Below are 26,451 nucleotides of genomic sequence, written 5' to 3' on the forward strand. Positions count from 1 at the left end.
GGGGGGTGCTGCCCAAATCTTCTCGGGGCCTCTCTCCCTCTGTCTCTCCTGGGGGGGGCTGCCCAACGCCTCCTGCTGTCCCCACCACCCTTCCATCCTGAGGGGTCAGGCCTACCTCTGCCGGGCCGCAGATTTTCCCCTCCCCTGCCCCGCTCGAAGCCGGGCAGGGGAGGCCTTGCCTCTTTGCTGGCCGGAAATCAAAGAGAGAGCCCAAGGGAGTGCTCTGCTTCTAACCCCTGTGTTCTCAGAGGCGCATCCACCCTCAGTGGCCAAGCCTGGTGTCAATTTAAAATCTGAACACCTATTGGCCTCTGGCCACTCCATTCCCAGAAAACCTGCTTCCTGTAAACCCACGACAGCAACTCATTCATTTCCTATATAGGACAAATCACAGAAGCTTAGATTAGTCTTTGGTCCCAGTATATTTGGATTAAGATTCCAAGAGCATCTAATTTAATCAAAGGAAAGCAAAGACATTCAAAGCAAGATCAAGCAGGAACAGAGTAGGGTGAACGGGTGGAGCAAAAGTACTAAAATAAAAATAGGGAATCAAACTCTGAATCTGGGGAAAGGATGCAGCAAGGTCCTGATCTCCCTGCTTTAATAGCTGTGGCAGCTGAGTTTGTGAGTGTGTCTCATTCTATACCTCTGTTGTCTGTGAAGAAAAATGGAAGAAGAAGAATGGTAAAGAATTCAGGTAGCAGAAGTGTCCATCACCCAGAGCTGTGTATGTGGCAGACAGGAGATGCACCCACCCCACACTGTTGGTGTGGCTGAGGCACACACAGGTTCCTCTAACACTGCTTAGCAGCCAAGGTGTAGGAGCAATGGGGCAATGGGGGTACTATGCACACTGGCATCATAGTTCCCAACAGGATAAATTTAGTCTTTGCTGAGTTACACACTGCTTGTTTCAGATACTCTGAGTACCTGAAACCTCCTTCATACAGAACCTCATACGAAATTAGTTCAGGTAACTCACAACTACTCTGTAGCATAGAGTGGACACATCTAAAAAGCAAATATGCACAGACCAACAGAAAGGAATTGGAAGTTTAAAAGGAAACTAAGTGATACAGGAAGTTCCCCAACTTTGATTTTTTTTAACGCCACTATGGTGAAGTTCAATATTTTTTAATTAAATACAGATTCAGGTATATTTCTCCTTTTGTATTGAAAACCAGCAGCATCAGCATAATAATGTGTAAAAAAGAAAATATCATTTCAATTTTTCATTTCTACTATGAGCTTACGTAATACTCTCGGGCAGATACTTTTTCTTTAACTGGCTAAAATACTAATGGGAAAACCAGAGCTTTTTTCAGCCACACGCGTAGGGCTAGGACTGTAGCCAAGCCTACTGGTATAATGGATACACTGTCCCCAAACTGTGTAGCCAACTACCCAACAAACACTCTGCAGAAACCACAATGGCTATAGCACTACTGCATGAGGTTCAGTGCTTCTGCAGCTTCATTGTAACTATTGTTCTTAGAAATCTAGTTCAATGAAAGACACTAAATATTCAGGAAAACTTTTTGAAAACAGAAGTAGATATTTGAACTCCTGATTCATTCATACTGTTAAACTACTCTCCATCTGCTCTGTCTTTATGAATATTATTACTTTGCCAACTGAGTACCTTATCTAGGCAGAAATTATCCTATTTTTAGGCAAAAAGCAGTTTCTGTGTTAGTTTAAATCCCTCTCCAGATTATTTATCATATGCCTCCTGTTACATGCTAGAGACCTGTCATTTAACTTACTCAAGGGTTTCAATATACACACTGCCTACTCTAGCTTCAAGCTATTCCTGATATATTGATATTATTTTTTGACTGAAAGTATATCAGTTCTATATGCCTTATCTTTTTAATGCATAACTGGGGGATTACAAACACTTAATATTATGAAGTGGAATACTTCAGCATTGTTTATAGGTTCTGGGGCTCACTAAAACTTTCAAACAAAGAATTCAGCTCTGTTCTTTCCCTGCAAGGCCCTATTCAGAAAGGGCTTAGGAACATCATTAAGTAGCCTGTGGAATCAAGGCCTATTCCATTACAATAGCCCTATTTTTCAGCACATGGGCTGTCCACTATCATGAGTAACCACTTTTTCACTGTGCTGCTCTATCCTTTAGCTTTTGCTGTCCTTATCAGGAGGTCTGAGAAATAAACAGCAAGTTATTGTTCTTCTGAGTACTATTTTAGCTCACAAATGTGGTCAGACTGCTTTTGATTTTAGAGTGCTTTCTGTACAAAAGAATCAATGGTGTTGAACAAAACATAGCTCACTAAAGGCACAGCCTTCAGTCTAATAAAGCAGATTCCACTGTCTAAATTTCAAAATCCTCTGACTCTTCACATATGAAATGTTAGTGGATATATATGGATGAGAATTATTCTTGACCCATGATCACTTCATGAGCCTTTTAAATACAATCAACAAAGGTGCTGGAAAAGACAATATTGCACAGGTGGATCCATGCCCCTTCCCACTCATCCCGTGCACTTTCTTCCCCATTTACTGAATTCAATTTGTAACCACACTTATCCTTCACACAAGGAGCTCTCATCTAAGAGACCCTTCACAACGGTCTCTTAAGATCTAGTTGGCCCTATGATGGCACTCCTATTGTTACTTTTCTCTTTTCTGTGTTCTTGTTATTACCCTTGAAAATGATGTTCATGTCTGCCTTTTTTTTCTCAATTACATTCCTCTTTCCATCTGTTCCACTATTCTGTGTTCCTATACTTTCTTTGCTGAGTTGTCTTCTTTCATATTACACGTTACGTATTACACGGCTCCTTTCCACCTTTCTGCATGTGAAAACCACTTGGTCCTGTGATCCAGAGTGCCTGGATATTGCCTGAAAAAAGAACTCCTGAAGTACATTACCTCCTGAATAGTATTTCCCTCTCAAAGTAAGGTAGGTTTGTTCTTTCACTTTATTCCCAACAACTTGCATAAAATGGAAGGGTGAAATCAGTACAACAACAAACATGGAAGTAAAAGAAAAAGAAGTCTACTCTTTACCAATTCTCAATATAGTTTCACTATCTCTCAATGACAGTAATCAGTAGAGTCAGTAATGGGAATAGAAAAGATGGCATGCTGCAGTAAACAAGACAAGAGAATTAGCGTTTCTACACATGCAATTTTGAAGACAGGCCAAGAGCTGTAGGAAACAAAATCCTGCATTCTACAGGAAAGAGCCTGCTCAACCACATATCCCAACTGACTTAGGATTTCACCAGGAATGTCAAGGCATATCACTTTGATTTTTATAAAGTATGAATACTAAGTATTGCCTTGTGAAGGCCAGTATTGAGAAAAAAACCCAGCTGATTAAGCCCTGCTATATCTACTGATATTAAGTGAAGTCACAACATACATGTTTGAGCCAGTTGTAATGTAAGAGAAGTTATTCCCATCTTATCTATATGTGCAATCTCAGCACTGAGTAACTTTAAACTGTGCTTTGAACTCAGAATTCAGTAGGTTGAGAGGTATCATCAGACTGTATTTGAAAGAATGAGTGCATGATAACAAGAGCCTTTTGTCCATATTCCATATTTTTAAAAAAGATCACAGAACTGCAGCAATACACAGGGGGTAGCACTGTGTACCAAACTGACTGACTGTTTCCAAGACGTTCCAAACAGCTGTTTGCCTCCATGTGCTATCTCTGTTTTTACTTTTAGTCTGAGAGGGGCAGTGAAAAGTGCTTGTGCAGCACCACTGACACAGGGGAGCTCTAGTCCACACGTAGGACATGGAGACACCACAGCAATGCACACAGTATTTGCATCATAATAGCTGCATACACTCTACATTTTATGTGTTCTAGTTACAGAACAGAAAAGGAAAGAGAAAGAAATTGAAAAAGAGAGAGAGAAGATATCACATCAATTACATTCATATGAAAACAAATTCTGTTCTCTTAGTAGTTAAGTTGTATAAATCAGGTTCTGGGCCAAAAGATTAGCTCTATTAATAATTGCTCTACAAACTAATTTAGATTAGAATAAAATATTGACATATATTTACCCTCAAACCTTTCCTTACTAGGCTATCAGATCATTATTTAGTATTGTTTTCTTACAAGTCTTACTCACAGATTCTCAGCTAGGATAATTCCTCAGAACCTAGTTATTCCACTAGAGTGAGGAGAATTTGTAATTAGACAAATGAGCCTCACTGACTAATTTCTTATATAAACAGTAAGATGCTTCACATTTTTTAAATTTGATATACACAAAAATACAGCCATTAAATATTTTAAACAAGTACTATCACAGGATTGGTCAGGTTGGAAGGGACTTCAGTGGGTCCTCAGGTCCAGTGTCCCAGATGAAGCAGGGCAATCCTACAGCACATTCCACAGGATAGTCCAGATGCATTATCCAGCCACATACAGTTCTTTTATTCTGTTCTACTATTATGGGATACACATGTGGGTGTATTATGTATTAGGTTTATTGTACAATAATTCAAGACTCACCTATATTCTGCAGGGTTTAGACAGAGAAGTGAACCCACATAACACACCACTGAAGTCAATTGGAGAAATAAAGTAGCCCACTCCAATGCTACAGATCCAGGACCAAAGCTAAAATTATTAAAGAACTTTGAAAATTATTCTTGGTCCTCTCCTAGTTTCTTAGTAAAAATAAACAAGGCTCAAAAGCAATAGTTCTGTATATTATTGCATTAAATATCACAGCTGGAAAACTTCTTAATATTAAAAGAAATATTACTTAGTCATGTTTCTTGCCAGAAAATCCTTTCTGCATATCTCTCCCATTCCTGGAAAATGGTTGATTCTCTGAGGAAGTAGAAAAAAAAAAGGAAAATTAATTGAAACTTTTTAGTTTTTCTGGCATACCTAATTACAGTCATTTAAACCATTCAACTGCATGCTCAGGCAAACACAAGTACTGTTAAATCTAAATTATTTAAGATAATATCTTACACTATACTACCTATTCTTAACAATGCTAAAGATGCTGCAAGTTGTATTCTCTTCCATCCATATAAGTGCCCACTGATTTAATTTCATACATGAGACTATCATACTTTTATTCACAAATCTATCTAGAAACAAAGAATGCAAACACAAGATAATGGTAAAAAAACCAAAATATTTATTCACAGGACTGTGGAGAGGGAGCTCTGTTTCTTAACTTACTGCTTCAAAGCTTATGAGAAACTTATAAATGATGTTTTGTATCTTCTTTAAATTGATCATTTACAACACCCAACTGGCAGAAAAAAGCATGAAAGAACAGCCCCAAATATTTATACACCAGATTCCAAGTGGTAAGAACAAATAACTCTGGAAAAGAGAATAGGATTTTAAGCTATGCAGTGGTTCAGCCTTAATTTGTTTGTTTGTAAGAACAAATAACTCTGAAAAAGAGAATAGGATTTTAAGCTATGCAGTGGTACAGCCTTAATGCAGCCTTTTTGGTTGTGGTTTGTGTGGGGTTTTTTCCCCTCCACACAAAAGGAACTGAGTAGCTACTGACAATTACTGAACATTTCAGAGTAAAGCAGTTCATGGAAACATGACAAAAATCTTAACTACCACTGCACCTGATAGTTCTGCAGCTCAGCAATCTTCTCTTGCTGCACAGCACAATCACTCCAGATCAGATTTGCTGTTTCATCCTCATCACGCGTTTTCACAAATCCCATCTCTTGTATTACTATACGCACTGTGGAGAAATCACACTCTTAGGCACTATTTTGAATCTCTAAAATAGATTCATTTTCAACATTTAAAAAATCAATTAAGATTTTAAATATTTCCAATTTAGAACCCTTTGTCGGAGAACAATGTTAGCATGGCAAGCTATTTATCTTGCAATATTTCCATCCAGTCTATTGCAAACCTGCCATTACAATGTTTCAGCACCTTATAGTGAGGCAGGAATCAGCACAACCCCTGATGGGAACTGCAAAGAGCTTCAAGGTATTCCCCAACCATCCAGCACAAATCCTCTTGTACAGCAGTTAGATTTAATCTTGGTTATGCCATAAGTTAATTTTAAAACACTGATGACTATAAGTGTCACCGCAGATAGGGACAAAAATACCTCCTTAGACAAGGTACAGTGTTGCAAAAGCAAATGCATGCATTATTTTAATTTAAAAAAAAATCTTATTACATGCCATGCATAACTCTGATTCTAGGAAAAAAATATTTTAGCACTAAACATGAAAATACAAAACCTTAACAGACTTTACTGCAATGCCTCTGTATAATAATTAGAGTATTTAACATTGAATTTACACTGCTCATCTTTCAAGGCTTTAATAAACTTCCAAACATATTTATTTAGAAGGCTCTTTCACAGCCTTCTTGATTACTTAAGTTTTTACATTTCAAAGTAACAAGTGGGAATCAATATGAGTAATAAATGAGGATTAATAGATGTACAGTATCCAAAGCTATGAATTAAATCTTACAAGAAAACCCCAGGTTTCTTATAAAAGAAACTCCTTCAGAAATGTCTCACTGTCAGCTTGATATAAAGTCCATTAATTCACTCCATTAATCAGAAACTCTCTCACATCAAAGGCTATTAGAATGAAAACAAAATACGCAGCTTCCTACCAATTTCATATTTTGTGCCAGCAATATTGGCAGTGATGACTCCATTCTTCTTCTTCTTCTTTCTGACTTTTCTTTTAATTGTGCTCTGATAGGGTAGTTCTGAACTCAAAGTCAGAGGAGCAGTTCCATGGTTATCTTTGAAAAATAATGTTGTAACTATTAACATTTTTATATCTCAAATAACGTATACAAATTAACTAAAAATACAAACTGTACTCCATCACAATTTATAGGTGCAAGCATACTGAGTAATTCATAAGGTATATTAAAAATCCAAGACTAGCATACCTCCCTCATTAGGAAAGGATGGCATTATAACCTAGGATAGTGCAGGAATAGAGCTCAAATTCTGTTCCAGCTTCTCAGTAAATGGTGAAACTTTCAACACCAAATTACTTAAAACGCCAGTTCACGCCATTTCAGTCTCTGGTTGTAGAAAATGTTAGTTCTGGAATGGACAGATACCTGCATTAAAAAAAATATAAGAGAGACTGTCATAGACAAATCCTGAAAAAAAAAGTAAATAGCAGGAAATTAAATATGAAAACACTTTTAATTGCATGTATAAAGAATTGTTTATTTTAGAAGATTGATCAAGCTATTGTAAATACAAAAATTTGTTCATTGCAGTTCAATTACTTTCTTTCTGGAAAAATAATTTTGCAGTGATAATTTTCAAAATGAAATTATATTACCTCTTCTTCTGATTTTCATTTGGGTATGGGACATTTTGGACATGAAAATAGGTAACATTGAATTCAATCAATAATGCCACTTTCTATCTCCACAAAGCTCAATGAATTTAGTGTTTTATACTTTAAACCATATTTTAAGTAAAAAATTAAAATCAGACACACTGCGTGATAGGTTTTCAGTACCAAATGGGAAATAACTGAAATCACAGTAATAATCTGTTTCCTCTTTTTCACTTTTTAATGTTTTTTAAAGCAATTGTCCAATAACCATGTGGTAATGTGGGTGCAGTTTCATGACTACTTCATGACACATATCTTCAAGAGATATGATTTGAAGACATTTTGGGTTGACAAACATTTAAATTTTCAGTTTTTAAAGCGAACATTTATTTGCATAAAATGCTATTTTTTACATCTACAGTCACACAAAATTCCCTTTTCTTTTTTTCCCTCATGAATATAGCACTACATGAAAAATCACACTTATTACGAAGTTTTCTAGGTCCAGCTTAAGCACATAAAAACAATGGGTTAAAATATTAGGGAATAAACCTTGGGAATATATCACTTCTAAACACTGCTATATGACTTTGGACATGCAGCACTATTATACCAAAGTCTGCAAGGAAATAAATGCTGTCTTTGGCAGGCTGCCTCAAACAAATCTACAAGTTTTCAAAACATATTTAATATGTTACTGATCTTTAAAAGCTTTCATTTCTTTTCTGCATTTATATGCGTAGCTAAAGTTCCTCACACTAGCTTTAGATCAGTTTATATTGCTGCTTTTGGTGATTGCAAGACTTATTTAAAATAGCTTATCGAGAGCACAAGGGATTTCTTTTACTATAAATAGCAGAAAATTACAGCAAAGTCAGATTCAGCCATGACTTATGATGTGAAATATATGTGGTCATAAGACTGGACAAGATGTACATTAATGAAATTACTAAAACATTACTTGCAAGTCCACATTTTTTCTTTTTCTGTGTGTGTGTGTACACACAACAGAGGAGAGAGAGATGTATGTTCTGGACAAGTCACCCACCATTTAAGAAACTACAAAAGCAGATATTTTGAGCTCCAAGATCTAACTTCCTTTCAAGACAGACATTTACCCTTAATAGCCCAGTAATGCAAAAGCATAAAAAGAACAGATAATGGTTCTTTTATGACTGTCACAAATATACCAGGAGTCAAATTCTGCTTTGTAACAAGACAAATCTCCCTCATGTGCATTCAGTGCCCCTGAGTATTTATCCACAAAGAACATGAGATGTTTTATACACAGATACAATGTCAGACAGCACAGCAGTAACACCCAGCCATTATGAAGTTTGAATATTTTGGATGACATTATCTGAGAAGGTGGCCTGAAAGTCCTTGGGCCCACTGGCATACTAAAATTAGACACAGAGTTGGGAAAGCAAAGCATTTGTCCTCCTTAAAACTACTGTGAAGGTAAAGCAGTGCTGGGCACAGTGACTCACTGGCTATTGCATGTTATCTGTTTCTCAGGCTAAGAATACCACCAGAGTCCAAGACATGTTTAGTTCCTGGGAATAACACTGAAGTACATCTGTTAGCCAATTAAGGACTTCTATGAATGTACAAAAATGCATGGCAGTTGTTTCTTTGCAGTACTGACTAAAAACTTGTAATAAATTTGGAAGAATGTTAAGAGGACTAACACTGCCCTGTGAGAAACGCCAGCCATTTACTAACACAGCATGATTTACAAGCTATGATAGGCTAATAAAAAGAGAGCAGCTCATAGAACTTTCATTCATCTTAGAATCACAGAAAATTATCTGCCCAAAGTTACTGTAACACACTGTGTTCTGAAGGTGGACCATAAAATTCCAAACTGCACCACACTGCTGAATTACTGCTTTTCTTTAGATAGACACTATTCTTTTCTTCTCAAAAGAATACTCTTTAGGGTCAAGGTCTGTGACCACTCAAGTTTTAAGCACACTAACATGAGTGGATGGTAAAGATTTATGGCTACCTTTAGAGTATTCTAAGGACAATTGGTAGTTCAGCCATATGGAAAACAAAGTAATGGGACTGTACTCTGTACTCAAACTTACTTTAGGATTTTAACTTTTCAAAAGCACCATTCCATACCAATAAATATTAGTATTCTGACCTAAGCTTGTATGTAATAATCAAAAATTATTTTACAACTCCTTGACTTCTCTTCAGTAGTCCATCTTCAACCAAGCGTTTCACTGAATACCAAAGCACCAGCAGTTCTACACCATTAGTTTTCCAAAATATTTTACATAGTATGCAGTCCTTCCCTTTGTTCCTTTCCAAAGGCCACATAAGGTCCAGTGAAAGGGGACAGTCGCAGCATTTTTTCCCAACCATGTCAAGCGACAGATCAAGACTCATGACATGACATGTCAAGAGACACTGCATCTCATTTGGGGGGATACCTTACCCAGAGCAGTGAATTGCTGCTGTGAATTGTAGGCTAAACCATGGGAGCAGTAGACTTCCCCCTGTTTAGACCTCCCTGCTTTGTGCATCCCCAGTGCAGTAGCAGGAGATGCTCCAATTCTGCAGCAAGAAAACCTAGCACCACCCTGCTGAGGAAGCTGCAACCTTCCCAGGTAAAATGCAACTGTTCCTCTAACTGCCCTTAGACGACCAACTCTCTAAGCAAAGGAATGGATCACTTGGAGAGACAGGAATAAACCTCTCAGCAAGGTGTACAATGAAGCAATACATGAAGGGCAGCTGCTGAGGGGAGGGAGCTGGAAGGAGGAGAGCTCACTTGGACAGGCAACATCAGCAGTGTACAGGCCCTGGCAGCCACAAGCTCCTACAGCTCTTTTTTCATTCTATACAGCAGAAATCATCCCAAAGCTTCATTCTCTGACCCAGGTCCTCCCCAGGCATCTTCTTCTAGCTCACATCTTATTTGTTATTATTGTCAAGCCCTACTCCCAGGTCAGAGCACAGCTGAAGGAAAAGACTTGCAGCACAGACTGCTCTGCAGGCAGCCTTTGCCAGTTACAGGCCAAAGCTGATTGCAGGACTCACCCAGATCACGCACAGTAACAGCAGCAGCATTGTCAGGTAATGACTACATCAAATTCTGAGTCAGTTCTCATACCTGTGACAAGTTTTAGCTTATAAAATAAGCATAACCTGTAACCCTCATTCAGCTACAATAATGCAGAGGCATATCTCGCTCATAATCTACCTGAGAGATCTGTTTCCAAGAGATTGCTTTAAATAACATAGGAGAAAGCATTCTATTTTCAAACTGGGACTTTTGGAGCAAGTCAGCTGTCAGAAATCTCTGAATTCACACTCAGGCAGAAAAGGATTGCAGTTCCTGCTGCATATGCCATTTCCCTCCTGAAATCCTGATACACATAAATTAGTGAAGGTTTGTTGCTCAACTATACAGATTCAAGGGTAGCTGAACAAAAATGGTTAACACATAAAGGGAGAAAGACTTGTAAAGAAGAAATGAAAGCATCTTCATCAGGTTAGCACACTCTTACATAAACAAGCACTTGGACTAAATGTGCTCCACAGAGAAAAAAAGATGAGATGTTATCTTACAGCTGCCTGGCAAAGGTGTGAGAGTGACAGTAGGAAAGATACATTTCTGTCCTAGAAAGGCACAGAAGACAAAAAAGAAAAAGGGAAGGATACAAAAAAAAGAAAAAAGGATCTTTTTTTCCTCCAGGGACAGGAGAGGCAGGATACTCTTGTTGGAGAGGGAAGTGTTGCACATAGAGAACACAGCAGATGCTCAAATCCATTTAAAGGAACAGTGCCTTGGTAAAGAGCAGGGGACAGTGGAAAGAAGTGGTTTCATAGTTAATAGAATTATTCTTTGACAAATTGTATATTGTGTACTTTATATTCTAGAAACTCAAAAATTAATAGTATTTCATGCTGCTACACAAATTAAGTGTATCATAATAAGTTAGTAAATTGCTCTGAAAAATACTCTTCTGGCCTAGATTATATGCAGGTATTTTTCAACAAATCCCTCTCCAATTTCCTTGGTTTTTTCCCTCCAGACTACTCACAAGTGACCTCTGCCTTTCATGAACCTTCACTTCATGTCTTGATGCAGTCTTGAAAGTTTTTAATCTCTAAACAGTAATTGTATGTCATTAGACCCCACCCCCTTAAAAGGTTTGATTAATGAGATCAAAAAAGAGCAAGGAGACTAAAATTCGAACTGAAAGTAAGGTAGTGCAATTTGAGAATCTATTCCAAACAACTCAAGTCAATGAGATTCTTCAACCTAGTTTGGATCATACCAGTAACTTTGATACCACAACTGTGCACCCTAAGAAAAAGAGACTAGATTGCATATGCACATTTAAAATTATTTAATCTGATATATTTAATCTCTCAGAATGGTAGAATCACCTGCTACAAAATACTCTATGTTCCACACATCACTCAGTGTACTGTTTGCAGCTTCCTTCCTTCTAAGCAATTGTGATACTACTGGTGCCCAGTTTGAAAAGCTCCATGGGTTCTATTTGTGTTTAACTTTACATACATGAACAGAAACAAGACTTCAGATCTTAAGCCATGGTACATATGACAAGACCTCTCAAAGACAGCTAACATCCTACATACCTAGGTGAAAGGCTACAAAAATGGATTGTCAGGGTAATTTCCTGAATTGTTTGGGTACAGATAAGTACTCACTCATCGACAGTGAGCTGGAATATTTTAGAACAGATTTTCAAACTAGCAGACTGCTTTCCTCTGAGCCCATTAGTGCAATTTACTCAGTGCTGTCACAAGTGTCTGCAAATGCAGAGGAGCTGGAAGGAAACCCACAAAGCTCCTGACATAAGGAGCTTTCACAGTGAAATGGAGACACACTGGAGATACAGTTACAGGAATGGGCAGGTGACCACAGGGATGGAAGGTCAACATCACAGTGCTGCAATCCCCACTCTTCACGTAGCTAGAAAATCAAATTAACAAAAATTTCACAGAAACAGGTAAAAGAAAGATGTGAACATAGTCTTCAGAGCATTGATCTAGCAAACATCTGAGCTCTGGGATTTTTCAATCTAATATTTAAATCAATTACCCTTAGATCTTAGAGTGTGGAAGTGTGGACACTATTGAGGGGTGTGCTATTTATTACAGTTATGCAAACCTATAATCTACTGTTGATCTGGAATTAAGATATAAAATTCAGATTCAAAATGAGATTAATAGAGAAAAATGCCATTTTCAGGACCCTGCTCAGCAAGATAATAACAATTTTCAGTAATGAAACTGCAGAACTAAAAGCCTCCTACCCTTTCATGATTTTTTAATATGCGGCCTTATAAAATGTATGTTGAAGTGCTCCTGCTACAAACAAGCATAGCAACCAGTTTTATTGTTACATGTTCAAAGAACAATTTGGCGGCAAGTTCTCTCTTACAGAGAAATTCTATATGCAAAAAGTAGTCTTCATTTTGAGGCTTGATATGTCAAAGTGGTAAGCTTGTTTTTACAAGTCTATCTGTCACCTGGCTTCACATTGCATATAATTAGGGCTTGGTTCAAAATATCCTGAAGTCAAATGAAGTCTATTAATTTAAACATCCTTCTTTCCTACCACCAAAGAGATGAGACATTTATTCAGCAGCTCTTTCAGATAAAGAGAGTGTACAGAGTTCTCAGGTGTTTGATTTGCTAAGTGGACAGGTGCAAGCTACAAAGGAATCCAAACAGCATGATTTACACCACTTTTTTGAATCGTGCAGTCCTGTAAAACAACTGACTGAACTAGTTTATCCAAATGGCCAGCATTTCCATTTCCCTAAGGAAAACCAAATGACCAAGCCAAGCCACAGTGCATTATTTTAAATGGCTGCAATCCAGCCAGGAAAAGACCCTTCAGTGCCAGCTCCAAGGCTGCAACATGCAGCGGCACAGAGCCCCAGGAACTTTGCAGTGCTAGTTCACAGTCTTCTCCTGACTTAGCACTTCACAGCTTTAGATTGATTTCTTTTTATTGTTTAATATCACAAAACATCTGTGAAATTACAAGTATAGAGTGCCTGATTCAGAAAACAGGAAATGAATTAGAAGCTGTTAAAATGGTGGAAGTTTCATATCAAAGTTTCACAGGCATTAATCACTTCCTACTCACAAAATACAGAGATCACAACTGAGCATAGAAGCAATTTTTTTTAATTTCAGTGTTGTGTTGAAGTAATATTGCTTCTTTTTTCCTTCATCCATTTTCCAAAATGAAACTTCAAAACACTGGCCAAATTTGAATCAGTGTCAAATCTTTCAAATCTGAAGACTGATTTTCTGTTTAAAAAATTACTTCCAAAGTGATTTTCATAGCAGAGCACACAATGTGACTATCTGTTAGCTCATTCTCACCCTTCAAAAGCCCTTTCTAATGTGATAACATATTTCAGACTGTTAGCAGATTGAGTACTATAGAGTTTCATAGTTATGGTTTGTATATTGAACAAGGACTGTCAAAGAAAGTGAGACCAAATTAGAAAAGTACAGAAAGGTCAAGGTTTGAATCTTTTACTTGTTCAGTAAAACATTGAAAATATATTCATTGACAAGGCAAGAGAAAAGAATCTGCATGACTTAAAAATCAATAATGCAAAAATAAAATGCTGTGAACTTTAAATAAACATTATTTAGCATTCATAATGGCAAGGAAAAATATTGACAAAGTAGCTCAAACAAGCAAGTGTAACAATACTTTTATACAGTAAAATCTAAATTTCAGAAATTACAAATCTCTGTCACTTGCTGCTAAAAAAAAAATCAACTTTCATGTTCTACTCTCTGCCAGCAAAAAGCAGAGACAATGCATAGATCTTGTATTACTGTTCACCACTTCACTAAGTGTCAGTAACACCATAAATCTGACAGCAGAACATTTCACTAACTCTGGAACATAAAGTATTCCTACCCCCTGATCACAGTAAGTTCCATTGAACACTGCTGAATGGAAGCCAATCTCTATTTATTATAGAAACATTATATACAACAATTTTTAATATTTCATATATATATATATATGAAATGGTTTTATATAAATATATTATATACAACCATTGCACCTTCATTTAAACCAGCATTGATGTGCTGTAGGCATTTCCAGCCTAGAAATACACACACCATTAGAGCCACAGCTGAGTGGCCAGATACCCATGGCCACAGGAGGGCTGGAGCCCTGTCACTTCAAATGAAGCATTCCCCTGAACCAAACAGGACAAGGACATTGGTTTGCTTTGTGTTGAGGACCGAGGCCAGGAAGCCACACTCACTGATGGAATCACACACGCTAAGGGCTAACACTGTGGTGAGACAGCTGTGGCCTCGAATGAGTGAAACAAAGATGACAACATCCCATAATGATCCTGCGTCGTAGTAATATTGAGATGTGACATCAACATTGTGGGTTTGGTACGGGAAAAGGTAAACAAGAGAGAGTTAGATGAGGAATTTGAGTTGTGGCACCTGTGGGAGCATCTCTGCTCTTCTTTTGTCTTTGCAGTGTGCCATCCATGCTCTTCATTACAGCACGTCAACACACACCAACAGCTACCACACAGTGCTTCAAACTGTGCACACCATACACTAATCACTGCTGGAATTATACTACTCCTTTCTTTTTCTATCATTCATTTCTCAAAAGATTATTTCTCTAGTAAGAGCTAGAGGCCTTAGGGATCTACAAGATAGGACAATTTAACATTTCACATATATCAGCGGAGCTGTCTTAGCATAAAAAGCACTGATCCTTTAATGAAGCTGATATGTTTGCAGTGATTCATTATATTATAAATAGACCTTGGGGAGAGATTTGCTAAGGATCTTGGGGAAGAAAAAAAAATAGAAAAAGATATCTTTAGACCGTTCCCCCTCACACATCAAATTCTCCCTCCCTTGCTTCAAGCTGGCAGCATTGACTTAGTCTGAAAACAACCTCAAGCTCAGGAACACAAGAACACAAATATGGTTAAATTCATTTCTGCGTATCTGAGTTCTGTGTATGACAAGACAGCACACTTCAGCCCTGTGCTGGTCTGCATAATTTCATCTCATATTTTACAAGCCTGCGATTCATAGATTCATTTCAGCATCACTAGACATGGGCTGCAATCCTCACACATGGCCCACGACAACTCTGGTGGAAGATTACATCATCCTAATTCACATGCTGCCACATAACATTGTTTTCTAGTTTAACAACAAGGGTGACACTCCCACAGCAGTCTGAAATTTAAATTGGCAGACATTAGCCTGTAGTTTCAGCAACAGATGTGCAAATGTTAAGACAATAATCAGGTCTTGAATAAATCACCAAAAAGAAGTTTCTCGCAATCACAAGAAACATTTATTCAAAGACTTCTTGACCAAGAAAGGTGCTCTTATATGATCACCAAGTTCTTTATCACATTATCTTGACATTTTTGACTATGAAATCATTTGCTCAGCTCCATGGGCAATACCTGTATGTTTGTATGAGTGTTGGTAGATCTCTAACATTTAATTGGCTGTCATATACTTCTACTCTGTAAAGAACAAGTGACAGTCAGAAATATTCACAGCTGGCCTACAATATCATTGAGGCTACTGCAGCCAACACCCAGGGCTAGTGAGAGTTTGCAAACAGCTGATAAATGAACCAGAAACCCCAGCAGCTATAAAACATTTCACAAAAACATGCTTTCCTCCCCACAGCTTAGTACTTGGGGCTCAGTGGGGTACGATTGATTTGAAAATATTTTTGCACATAAAAACAGGAGAACATCAAGCAGTTTCAAAAGGATGCGAGCCCTCAGAAGCTTCTTTAAATGAATTGACCTGATTTATAGAAATTCCCTTAAAAGGCTGGATTGGCTCCAAACCCTCTGTGTCACACTATTTTATCCATTGTAGGGAATCTAAATAGAGTAACTATTCTCATTGGCAGTGAGATGAGACTCCATTATCCTACTACAGGAATATTTTGTGCAAATACTGCTCACCTGTAGAGAAATACAGCATGTAGTAACAAAGCCTAGAAAAATAACGTCTTAAATATTAATCCTAAATGTAATACTTTGAATACCCAAAATAAGAGAGAAAAGTGAAGTGTACCAGACTTTATACACACTAGCTTTAATTTTTACTTAAATCATGACAATAGCCTACAAAAAAGCAATTTCCTGGGATTTGCTTGAACTCATGGGATCAGGATAATGTACTTTCTGAATAAGTACAGCATTACTGAGGTAACCCTGCAGTATTCAGTAGTTTATTTATTGAGTAATCATGTACCACCTCTGAGCTGCAGAGCCCATACTGACAATAGCACCAGAGCTTTTTAATGTAGTTTAAAATAGTTCCAAAACCTGAGGAGAAAACTGCTCTAAGCATTACTATTGCCTCCATTGCTTTAATCACAGCAGAAGCCGTGTTCCAAGTTTGGAACAATATCACAGTTAGTCCTGTCCTCATCCATCTTGGTCAAGTCCCAAAAAGCTACACTTAAAAGTAAGAGGTTCTGGCATGTGTGTATTACTTTTTTTCTTCCCCCCCTTTTTTTTTAATTAAAAAAAAAGTGTTGGTTAAGATTAAGAGCTAAGAGCTACATTTGAAAAGTATTCTGAAATAAAAGTCCTCAACTAGAGGCTGGAGCAGTGAGATATTCTATTCATTTAGCAAGGCTCAATTTTATTTTCCATTGCTTTAATCTTATATTTCTTAAAGGTGCATTCATAATGAAAAAGAAATGTATAAACTTACACAGTCAAATGCATGCTGGCTGCAAAGCTAACTGCTTTTCAAATATTCAAAAGAAACAAATACATTCATTTCTTATAATGTTATAGCAACATACATCACTGCCAGCCAAAATAAAACATGACTGGGAACTGAGCCACATACTTTTTTTTATCATATTATCCTAGGCAGAAAATTATGACGTTTATTTTTTTGTACTTCTGACTCTCTCAGACATATCACACCCTTTACACTATAGAAGAATATATGTAGTCAGAGGGTAGCATATTTGCCTTATAACAACAGGTAAGAATAAAGGAAATGCACCAAATTGAGTCAAAGGTATTTTTAAATCCAAAGGTATGGAACAGGTACAACACATCTAACAAGTAAAACAATAAATCTTTCAGAAAAAGTTTCATGCAAAGTGTCAATACACATGAGAATGGACACGATCACAACTGACATCCAAATAGGAAAAAAAAGGATAATAAACTGGCATTCATAGTTGGCCATTGATGCAGAACTCTAAATATTACTTCACAAATATGAAAGTTCCTCCCAATTTTCTTAGCTCCTTTGATTGCTCAAAGGAAGAAAAAGCTTTCTTCAGGAAATTTCCTAGTCCCATCATTCTGAAGATACATACAAAAATGACAACATTTTTCTCAAGTCCATAACATAAATGAAATCAAGCATACAGGATTTTCTCTGTAACCTAGTGAAGTAAATACAGATATTTCTATTGACTTTTGTGGACTTTATATCATGATGTTTCAGTTCCAGGACAGACCTGCTGATGACACAATTCATAATTATAATTATGATTCTGGTCTCATCCACATCAAAACTAGAGTCTAATTAAATCAAACTTTCATCACAGTAGAAATTACAACTCAAGCTTACTGAGTTGTGTAAAAATTTCTCTCTTTCTTGGCAAAGATTACAAGCTTCAAGTATCACTTTCAGAATTGTTTGGCTGTCTAGAGGTAGGACTTCATATCCCACAGCTCATGCAGGATTCACAGGTTTAGAAACCAGGATTACTGTGCAGGTGATATACAGATACACTGCCACAGAAAACGCTTCATGCTGCTCTCCACAAGTACATTTTGTCCAACTAACAGCTCACAATTCACTGCATTCAGTAGATGCTCCTGAATCTAGTTCTCTGTTATAAGGAAAGATAAACTGCAATCTCAAGGATGGATCAGAAAAAGCATAAAAAATATAGAAAAGGAACAAGAATCCTGGAAAAAGAACTCATTGCAAAATATATGCGGTGGACAGAATGCATGACCATTCAAATTGAAGGCAACAGATTTCAACTAACATAGTCTGCAGTAGAGTCATGGTGAAAAAAAAACACAAACAAACAAACCGAACCTTTGCAGCAGCATGTGGCAGGGTGATATACCAAATTCTTCTGCATACAATTACTGATAGTGCAAAACATTTATTTATCATGGATTTTGCTGACAAGATTACATACTGCAGAATACACAGTCATACCAAGACCTCCCACTGATACAGAGACAGATTTTAAATAATTCTGCAGTAGAAGTAGCAAAATGAAATCACTTACCGTTAGTATTGCCTTGCTGGAACTATCTGAGGAGTCAGCTCTCTAGAAACAGGTTTTTCCATCAATAATTGACAACTGATACAGTTTCAGGCAGTAATACACCAGGGAAAGACCAGCTGCAGCAGCAGCTCCTTCCCATTTAACCTATCTCTAGCACTTTTTAGATCTCTTTCTTAACCCTTTCTAGGTATTTTCTCCCTGTGTTTTGGGTGGCAAGACAAAGGCACGATATATGCTATAAGAAAAGAATGCATTATTTCCCACTTAGGGACAAGAGTTGTGGGAAGAAAGTCAGTAGGATTTAGTCATAACAATAAGCTAAAAAGAAGTACAATCTAAAAACAGAAAATTACTCAGTAACTGGAAAGAAATATAACAGGGATATGAGCTACTGTAACCAGGACAATGGTTTCTCCAAACATAGAATTAAGAGGTCAAGACCACAATAACACAAGGCACTGGTATAGAAGGCTAAAGAAGTTAATAATTTGCAATAAGAAAAAAGATTCTCATTCTCTTCCAGGCTTGGACCAATGAGATCTGAGCTTTGAAATCAAACCTATCTGGTTTCAGTAAAGCCAGCATTACAATCTTATAGATCAATTTTTAACCAAATGAAATATTAGGTGTAGTAATGGAAAGAGAAAAGGTACATACTTTACTGGAATAGCTGTTTCTCTAGTATGCTGAAAGAATTCATACTCCTCAAATGAGGTTGTTTTCTTTTGCGGTATCAATTTATACCAATAAGAAATTGTTTTCTGACATCACTTCAAAAGATGGCTTTTCTTTGTCATACTATTCTTTTACATTAAGAAAAGATTGCTCTGATTTGACAGCTCAGTACACTTTAATAGACAGTGGGCCATAAAGGATATCTGACAATAAAAGGTTTGGAAAGTTCTTTTGTTCAAATGGATTACTCTTCCCCTACAGAATAAAATAAACAAACAACAGCCACCAAAAAAGAACAACCATGGAAGAAAACTGGAGGTATCAAGTGCATTCCATTGTTTTGCATTAGTTTTATAGGAGTCAGGCCCATCAGATGTGCCAGACAAGACTGCACCACTAGTGCCATACCTATCCTACAAGGATGTGATGCCTTAAGTTTTAGCTTTCATATTATCCAGATTCTGTGCTGCATTGGTATAAACTCTGAACTTCATATAAAGGGTTAGCAAGTTCTTCTCACAGTTTAGTTAAATAAAACAATCCTTTTCCAGCCCAAAAGGTATAAACAACAGCGAATTGAGGAGAGCAATCTGGGAGGATGAGACTTCATAATCTAAAGTTATAAATGAACAGTTAACCCCAATATGTAAATGGACCAAGACTTATAAAAGTGTGAAAATGTGAGATCCATTGTCACTCTTGGGTGTAGCCTTGGCCAGGCTCTTGTACCTCCCAAGGTGTATCCTTTGAAGGCTTTTTTAATAAATACCTACTTTATTCCTTTAACACTGTCTAGCCTCCATTCTAGGTAGCCTCTCAAGGCATCAGATGAAGTATTAAGGATAATTCTAGTGAGATGGGAAGGGATATATTCACATAAACTGTTGGTAGTCCTACTAGCCCAAATGCCAGCCTTTGGAAATCAAATGCAGGTAGAATGCAGCTGGGGAGCAGAGTGTGCAAAGGCTGCAGTGTATGTAAAAGACATTTCCCCTTACTTCCTACCCTCTTAATTTGCAAATGCTAGGAGCAGAAGCTCTCTCTGAACAACAGAGAATGTCTCTTGCTTGCCCATCCTAGAGAAGGATTAAGGCCCCTACTTCAGTCATGATTGGCCAGGTACATCTTCCAAAATTGTAGAAATTACTCAAGGATTTCAAAACAATAGGGAATTATAGGAGAAAACTTAGTGCAGCCAACTGAGATGCAATTTCATGTGGAAGAATAGAACAGGGAGTGAAATCTGGACATCTCTCTTGAAGTCTCTTCCCACAGATGATTTTTCCCCATGGCTCCTCATACTGTCTTGGTTCCAGGTGTCATACATCCAGCTGTTGCAGAAACTCAGCTTCAACTGTACTATTAATCTGTTATCCTCAAACAACTGGAACTGTATTATGTATACACATCCCATGACTGAGATTTTTTACTTATCAATGAAACTAAATGGTGTGTTGACTATCTGTGTAAGACCTTCCCAAACACATTCACAAGAATAGATCTTTTTTATTTTCATTTCTAATAAATTTTATTTCATTTTCCTATAAAATATCAAAGACTTGCTTCCTGTATGTGCTTGTATTCCTGAGTGTTGCTTTTGGCAAAAAGGCCACAATGTCCTTTCATTTTCTCTTCATACCTAGAGGCAACAGAACAAAGTAATATATAGGCTTTTTTAATTGACTGCTCGGGGTCATTAACTGCATAATTTCTCAACTGGTGTCCAGACTTTCAAATCTAACTCTGTATTGTTCTCTTACTTGTCTTCTATTTCTGCACTTGTGGATGCTGCTCTGGGTCAATATTTGTCACTGTCTGAGTTGCCACCTAAGCACCACGCTGCCACTCGCTCCCTTCCCCACCACCTCAATGTCCCAGCATGGATGAGAGAATCAGAATCAAAGTAAGAAAAGTCATGGTTTGAGATAAAGACAGTTTTATGGGAAAAGCAAGAACTACATGCACAGGAAAAGTAAACAAGGAATTAATGAACCACTTGCCATGGACAGGCAGGCATTGAACCACCGCCAGGAAACCTAGGTTGCATATGAATAACAGTTCTTTGGGAAGACAAAAGACACCACACCACTCCAAACATCCCCCCCTTCCTCCTTCTTCACCCCCCTTTATTTGCCAAGCATGACTGTCATATGCTCTGGGATACGCCTTTGGTGGGCTGGGATCTGCTGTCCCAGCTGTGTCCCCTCTCAATTTCCCAAGCATCCCCAGTCTCCATGGCAGTACAAGAAGCAGAAAAGGCCTTGGCTCAATGTCAGCCCTGCTCAGCAATAACAAAAACATCTCTTATCAACAAAATTTTCAGCACAAATGCAAACTGTAGCCCCAAACTATGTACTGTGAAGAAAATTAACATTTTCCCAGCCAAAACCAGCATGACATCCTACAAGAATCCCAACTCTATGAATTTGAAACAAGTTTGACTTGAAACAGCACTGATTCCTGCAACTCCATACTTTATTTTATTCACTGGATATCTCCTTTCCATCCTCAGAAACATAATTTTCAGTAAATGCTCCCATTTTTAAGTGGCACAAAATGTACCAAACTCATGTTCTCAGATCATTCTTGCTCATTTTTAGAAAAAAAATCTTTTTATTCAAATTAATGCCTAATTGTTAACGCTCACTAGTAATTTATAGTCTTTCAAAGACTTCAAGTTGACATAAAAAGTTAGGATAATATTATATCCCTCTAAAAAGCCCCATGAAATAAAATGTAATTCAAAGGCTATTTTTTTCTGGGTGAGTAAATTGCACATCTTTGAGATTTCTTTCGCCAATAATTCACATGAACTGTTTTTGCATGTTTCTCCCACCTTCCACAAAACCAAGATAAGCTTGGAAGGATAAAACACTATTACAAATTCACAGAAATTTCATGTTCAATGAACACTAAACACTTGACAACCGCCCACAAAAACATAGAAAGTACAGTCTTCCATCACATAGCTCTATTCTATATTTTTTAAGAGAAGTTCACTCTGAGCAAGCAGTTAAGAGTGACTTCCCCAACAAATCACACAATATTCTGTCCTGTCAGTCCATTTGTTTTTTGTGGTCGTAATCAGTATCAAGATCTTTGCCTCTTCACCTGCAACAATTCAGTATTAAACATCTGATTTCATTTTCTCATGCTATATTCCAGTGCTTCCACTGCACCCTATAGGGATATAACTGTGTTGGTTTTCAAGTGCTAAAAATAAAACAAACACATGTCAACCCAAGGACAAAGTTGAAAGGAAACATACTTTAATGTAACCAAAGAAGAATATATTTAGCATTTTGCTACTAAGCAAGGATGAAAATAAACATGTCAACACATTGCTGTGTCTAACTGTGAAACTCACACCCTACTCAACTCTTTCTGCAGCATTTATTATACATGAAAAGTGGATTTAGTCCTCATTTCTTTATTCTGAAGAGTGACTGTTAGTACTCTGTTACTACTTCTGGCCACAAAGGGCTCCTGAACTGCAGTGTAAAGCACTTCCATCCTTTTAGGCAGTCAGTTTTTCTATCAGTTAACAGTAATGTAGCCATCTAAGGTGCATTTGGACAGTGGTGCATATTAAACTTCAATCTGGAATCCTTCCAAAACCAAATACAAGCACAAATGGGAAGTGGCATGACAGTCACTCCACTCCAGAAAGTAAAAAGTGATCCCTAAATCAGAATGCTTTCTCTTGTCTTTCTTTCATTATTGTTAATTTGGGCTCTCTGTAAAGCAGTACTGTTCCTCTGTCCCCAGAAATGAATGTTCATAAAAACTCCATGTGATCATACTTTTTAATACTGCCTTTGAAACAACATGGATCTATATTTTGACATTTTCAATTATCTGAACTTTAATTTTTAACACTAGGGAAACAAATAGTACAATTGTATATAGTGGTCTTCATTTTGGAGATCTTGTATTCTGATTAAAACTGATATTGAAAGCAAGAACCATTATGTCTGCTTTACTTAACCTTTCAAAGCACAAAGTCAAAAAACTCTTCTAATACATTAGAGGTTGTTTTCAGGCATATGGAATTCAGTGTTGGTAAATGAGTATAAACTAGCATGGTAGAATTGTGAAACCATATTGTACAGTTGTATGAACACTTCAGTGAGAAGGCAAGGAGGAAAACTGGGAAATGCTCTTAGCAAAAAGCTATTATTTAACCCCAACAGAACCTGTAGGTTCTTGCCTTCACTGCCATGAACAAGAGGGTTCAGTAGACTGGGTCACTATGGATCTCCTGGTGTGAAAGATTCTGGCTCCAAGGGGTTGCAACCCTAGAAAGGGAACATTTGCTCTAATGCCCACCAGGTTCCAAGGCTGACTCCTTCAGAATGTCACCTTTTTTCTCACATATCCATACAATATCAAATTATTCTTTTACCCATCAGTGTAGTAGACATCAACAAATTCCGTTCTAAGTTTAAAAATACATTAGTATTTTAAATATTAATGTTAAAAAGGTTCACTGGTTCTGGTAAACTTTCCAGGAAGCTCATAATGTCTGCAAAAAGAGTAGTTGCAAAGTATCATTCTGGCAGGACTTTAGGTAAGCATTAATGGAGCTCTAAAGAGCTCCTCGTGCTTAATAAGGGCCATTTGACTTCCATCAGTAGGATTCAAATGGCCCCAATTAACTTCTAGGTATGTAGAAAATAAAAATTAATCGAGGGCTAAGTGTTCTGAAGTTCACAAGGGAAAAACAAAATCCAGCTGATATGGTCCAATATGAATGCTGTGGTACTTACAGTGAGATTCTTAGCTTTGACAGTTTGTATGCACCTTTCCAAGTAAAATGAAATCCCACTTTCAAGTAAATCCAAACTATTCCTTCCCCACTCAGATTATTGTAGAGTCACTGTATCAACTATGGTGATGAAAATTCCTCATCAAAAAGACTGGCAAGCATTCATCATTTTTGTCAGGGACTGATACAAGGCCTATCAAAAAAATTCAGCGTCATCATGGTTTAGGATTGCCCCAAAAGCCACAGCATTTCAAGGCAGTAATAACACCATATAGAAGTGAGAAATTAACATTGTTGGTTTCTACAAGATATCTTCACACTGATAAATTGTAGCACAAAATTTAAAAAACATTAGTAACTCATATAAAAAAATTATCTTGCAACATGCTGCCATGTGCATTTTTTAAGACAGGTGCTTTGCAAAAGTAGATGCAGGGTGGCTTGGAAGATGTTATCCATTTCTCTATTTCAGACATCAAGGTTTCATTTCAATTTCTTGTTACATAAGGATTTACATACTTAGATTAATGTGTTCTCAATTAGTATGAGACATCTGCAAGTAGCTAGTAAATGCAAAAATACTCCTTAACACAACATTAAAATACAGGCAAGGAAAAAATGGGGGAAAAAAAGCACAGAACATTAGAAAATGTGGATGTACAAGAAATTTGCCATATGTATCCTACAGAGACTTTTAAAATTTAAAATAAATATCCATGGATGGAGATTCAAAATCAAGAAATCATACTTCAGTCATTGTTGGTGTTGACAATTCAGAGTGAGCACATTCAGCAGTCAGCATCAGTGTGCCACATTTCACCTTCAAAATTCTATTTATGGCCTTCATATCCAACATACAGCATTAGAAACATCTTAGAGAAAAATCCTAACTATACAAAAAACTGCAAGACAGCTTTGTGTCTGACTGCTTCTTGGTCAATTAATCTCCTAGTTCTTCAGAACTGTCCACAACTAATCCATGATGCCAATTTACCACTATCCCATGTTTGGAAGAACATGGGAACAAATTTTATTTTGATTGCAAACCTAAGCTTCAGATTACTAAAATGACTGCTAGATTACTGGAATAATTACCTAATAACTGCTGACAGGCTTGATCTTCTGGCCTCTTCTAACACTCCCAAAGTGCTGGGTAGATCCCTTTGGAAATATGTGGAATGTATCCAAACCATCAGAAATCTAGAATAGGGGCATTTTTCCAAAAAAAAAAAATAAACCTCACAACTATTTTTCTATACTTTCTTGCATAATATGGTGAATACCTGCAGGTAAAAACATATTTTGTCATTACAATAGAAGTCACATATTCTGTAATAAATAGCTCATGTAGTTTTCTGAAGCTTTGTAACATTTTTCTCCAGAGAATCTTGCTTCAGAAGTAATAGCTCCGTATGTCATCACAGACATTATATTTACTCACCACACAGGAAAATCCATGGCATAATAAATACCTGCTTATCTATTTTTGTTTGTTTGTTTGAACTATCATTAGTTCAAACAATAACATGTCTTATTTCTACTAAAGCCCCCATCGCAGCACTTAAAACAGGGGTAAAAGCTGCTACAGATGCCAAGTCACTGTATATTTTGAGATACTCTGCAGTATTTGGGGGACAACCAATTCCCACAGAGCAAAGTACTTCTAATCATTCGTGTGTGAAAAGAACCCGCAGGATTTCTCTGAATATTATTTAGATAGGGACTAACACTCTGGTTAATCAATGAGGGATTTAGACAGAAAAGTATACTGAACTAGGGGCGGGTGGGATGTGTGTGTTTCGTTGGTTCAGAGGGGGTTTAAGAAGGAATAAAGTCTAATTTTGGTACTCAAACTGCAAATACATAAGAAAGGCACAAAAGCGATCAATACGGAGACCTTAAGTCAGTTTCAGAGAATTCAGCAGTACGTTCAAATTCCAGCATCAATTGCTTTTCCCTTTTGCTTACAATTATGTATGGTTTCAGCAGCAGAAATTCAAAAAGGTCCCACAGATTACAGGCTTCCAGCTAAGCACAGAAAGCACAGGAAGATATTTGACTTGCATCTCCAGAGATTTAACTTGTTCTACATTTCAGACTCCACTGGGTACCACTGCCAAAAGACGATCCCATTTTAACCTTAACTGCTTCTGAAGAGACCTGGCCGTACATGCGATACAACCCGCACAGACGATGGGCTTCACATGCAAAAATTGGGGGGAGGGGGGCGAGAAGAGAAAATTAATACCTTTAATCCCGGAATGCCTCCTGCTTCCCTATTCCTCACACTGCGACAACACGCGCAGTCATCCTCCCTCCCCGCGCGAGGGCTGCCCGCTGCATTGAGGAAACTTCCCGA

At 37.3% G+C, this 26,451-nt stretch overlaps 1 protein-coding gene across 1 annotated transcript in view; it reads right to left on the minus strand.

Moving 5' to 3' along the window:
- The window catches only part of TTLL7 (tubulin tyrosine ligase like 7), a 65,848-nt gene extending 40,475 nt beyond the window's left edge, over nucleotides 1-25,373 (minus strand). Inside the window, exons 1-5 of the mRNA XM_031057924.1 lie at nucleotides 25,188-25,373; nucleotides 6,914-7,090; nucleotides 6,626-6,760; nucleotides 5,602-5,723; nucleotides 4,764-4,831 (exon numbers count right to left, since the gene is read on the minus strand). Of these exons, the coding sequence (XP_030913784.1) occupies nucleotides 4,764-4,831; nucleotides 5,602-5,723; nucleotides 6,626-6,760; nucleotides 6,914-6,938 (350 nt within the window). The 5' untranslated portion in view covers nucleotides 6,939-7,090; nucleotides 25,188-25,373. The remainder of the gene's footprint in view (nucleotides 1-4,763; nucleotides 4,832-5,601; nucleotides 5,724-6,625; nucleotides 6,761-6,913; nucleotides 7,091-25,187) is intronic.
- Between the last annotated feature and the right edge of the window lie 1,078 nt (nucleotides 25,374-26,451).

This window comes from Geospiza fortis, unplaced genomic scaffold (genome assembly GCF_000277835.1).
Source record: "Geospiza fortis unplaced genomic scaffold, GeoFor_1.0 scaffold403, whole genome shotgun sequence".
Taxonomy (NCBI): domain Eukaryota; kingdom Metazoa; phylum Chordata; class Aves; order Passeriformes; family Thraupidae; genus Geospiza; species Geospiza fortis.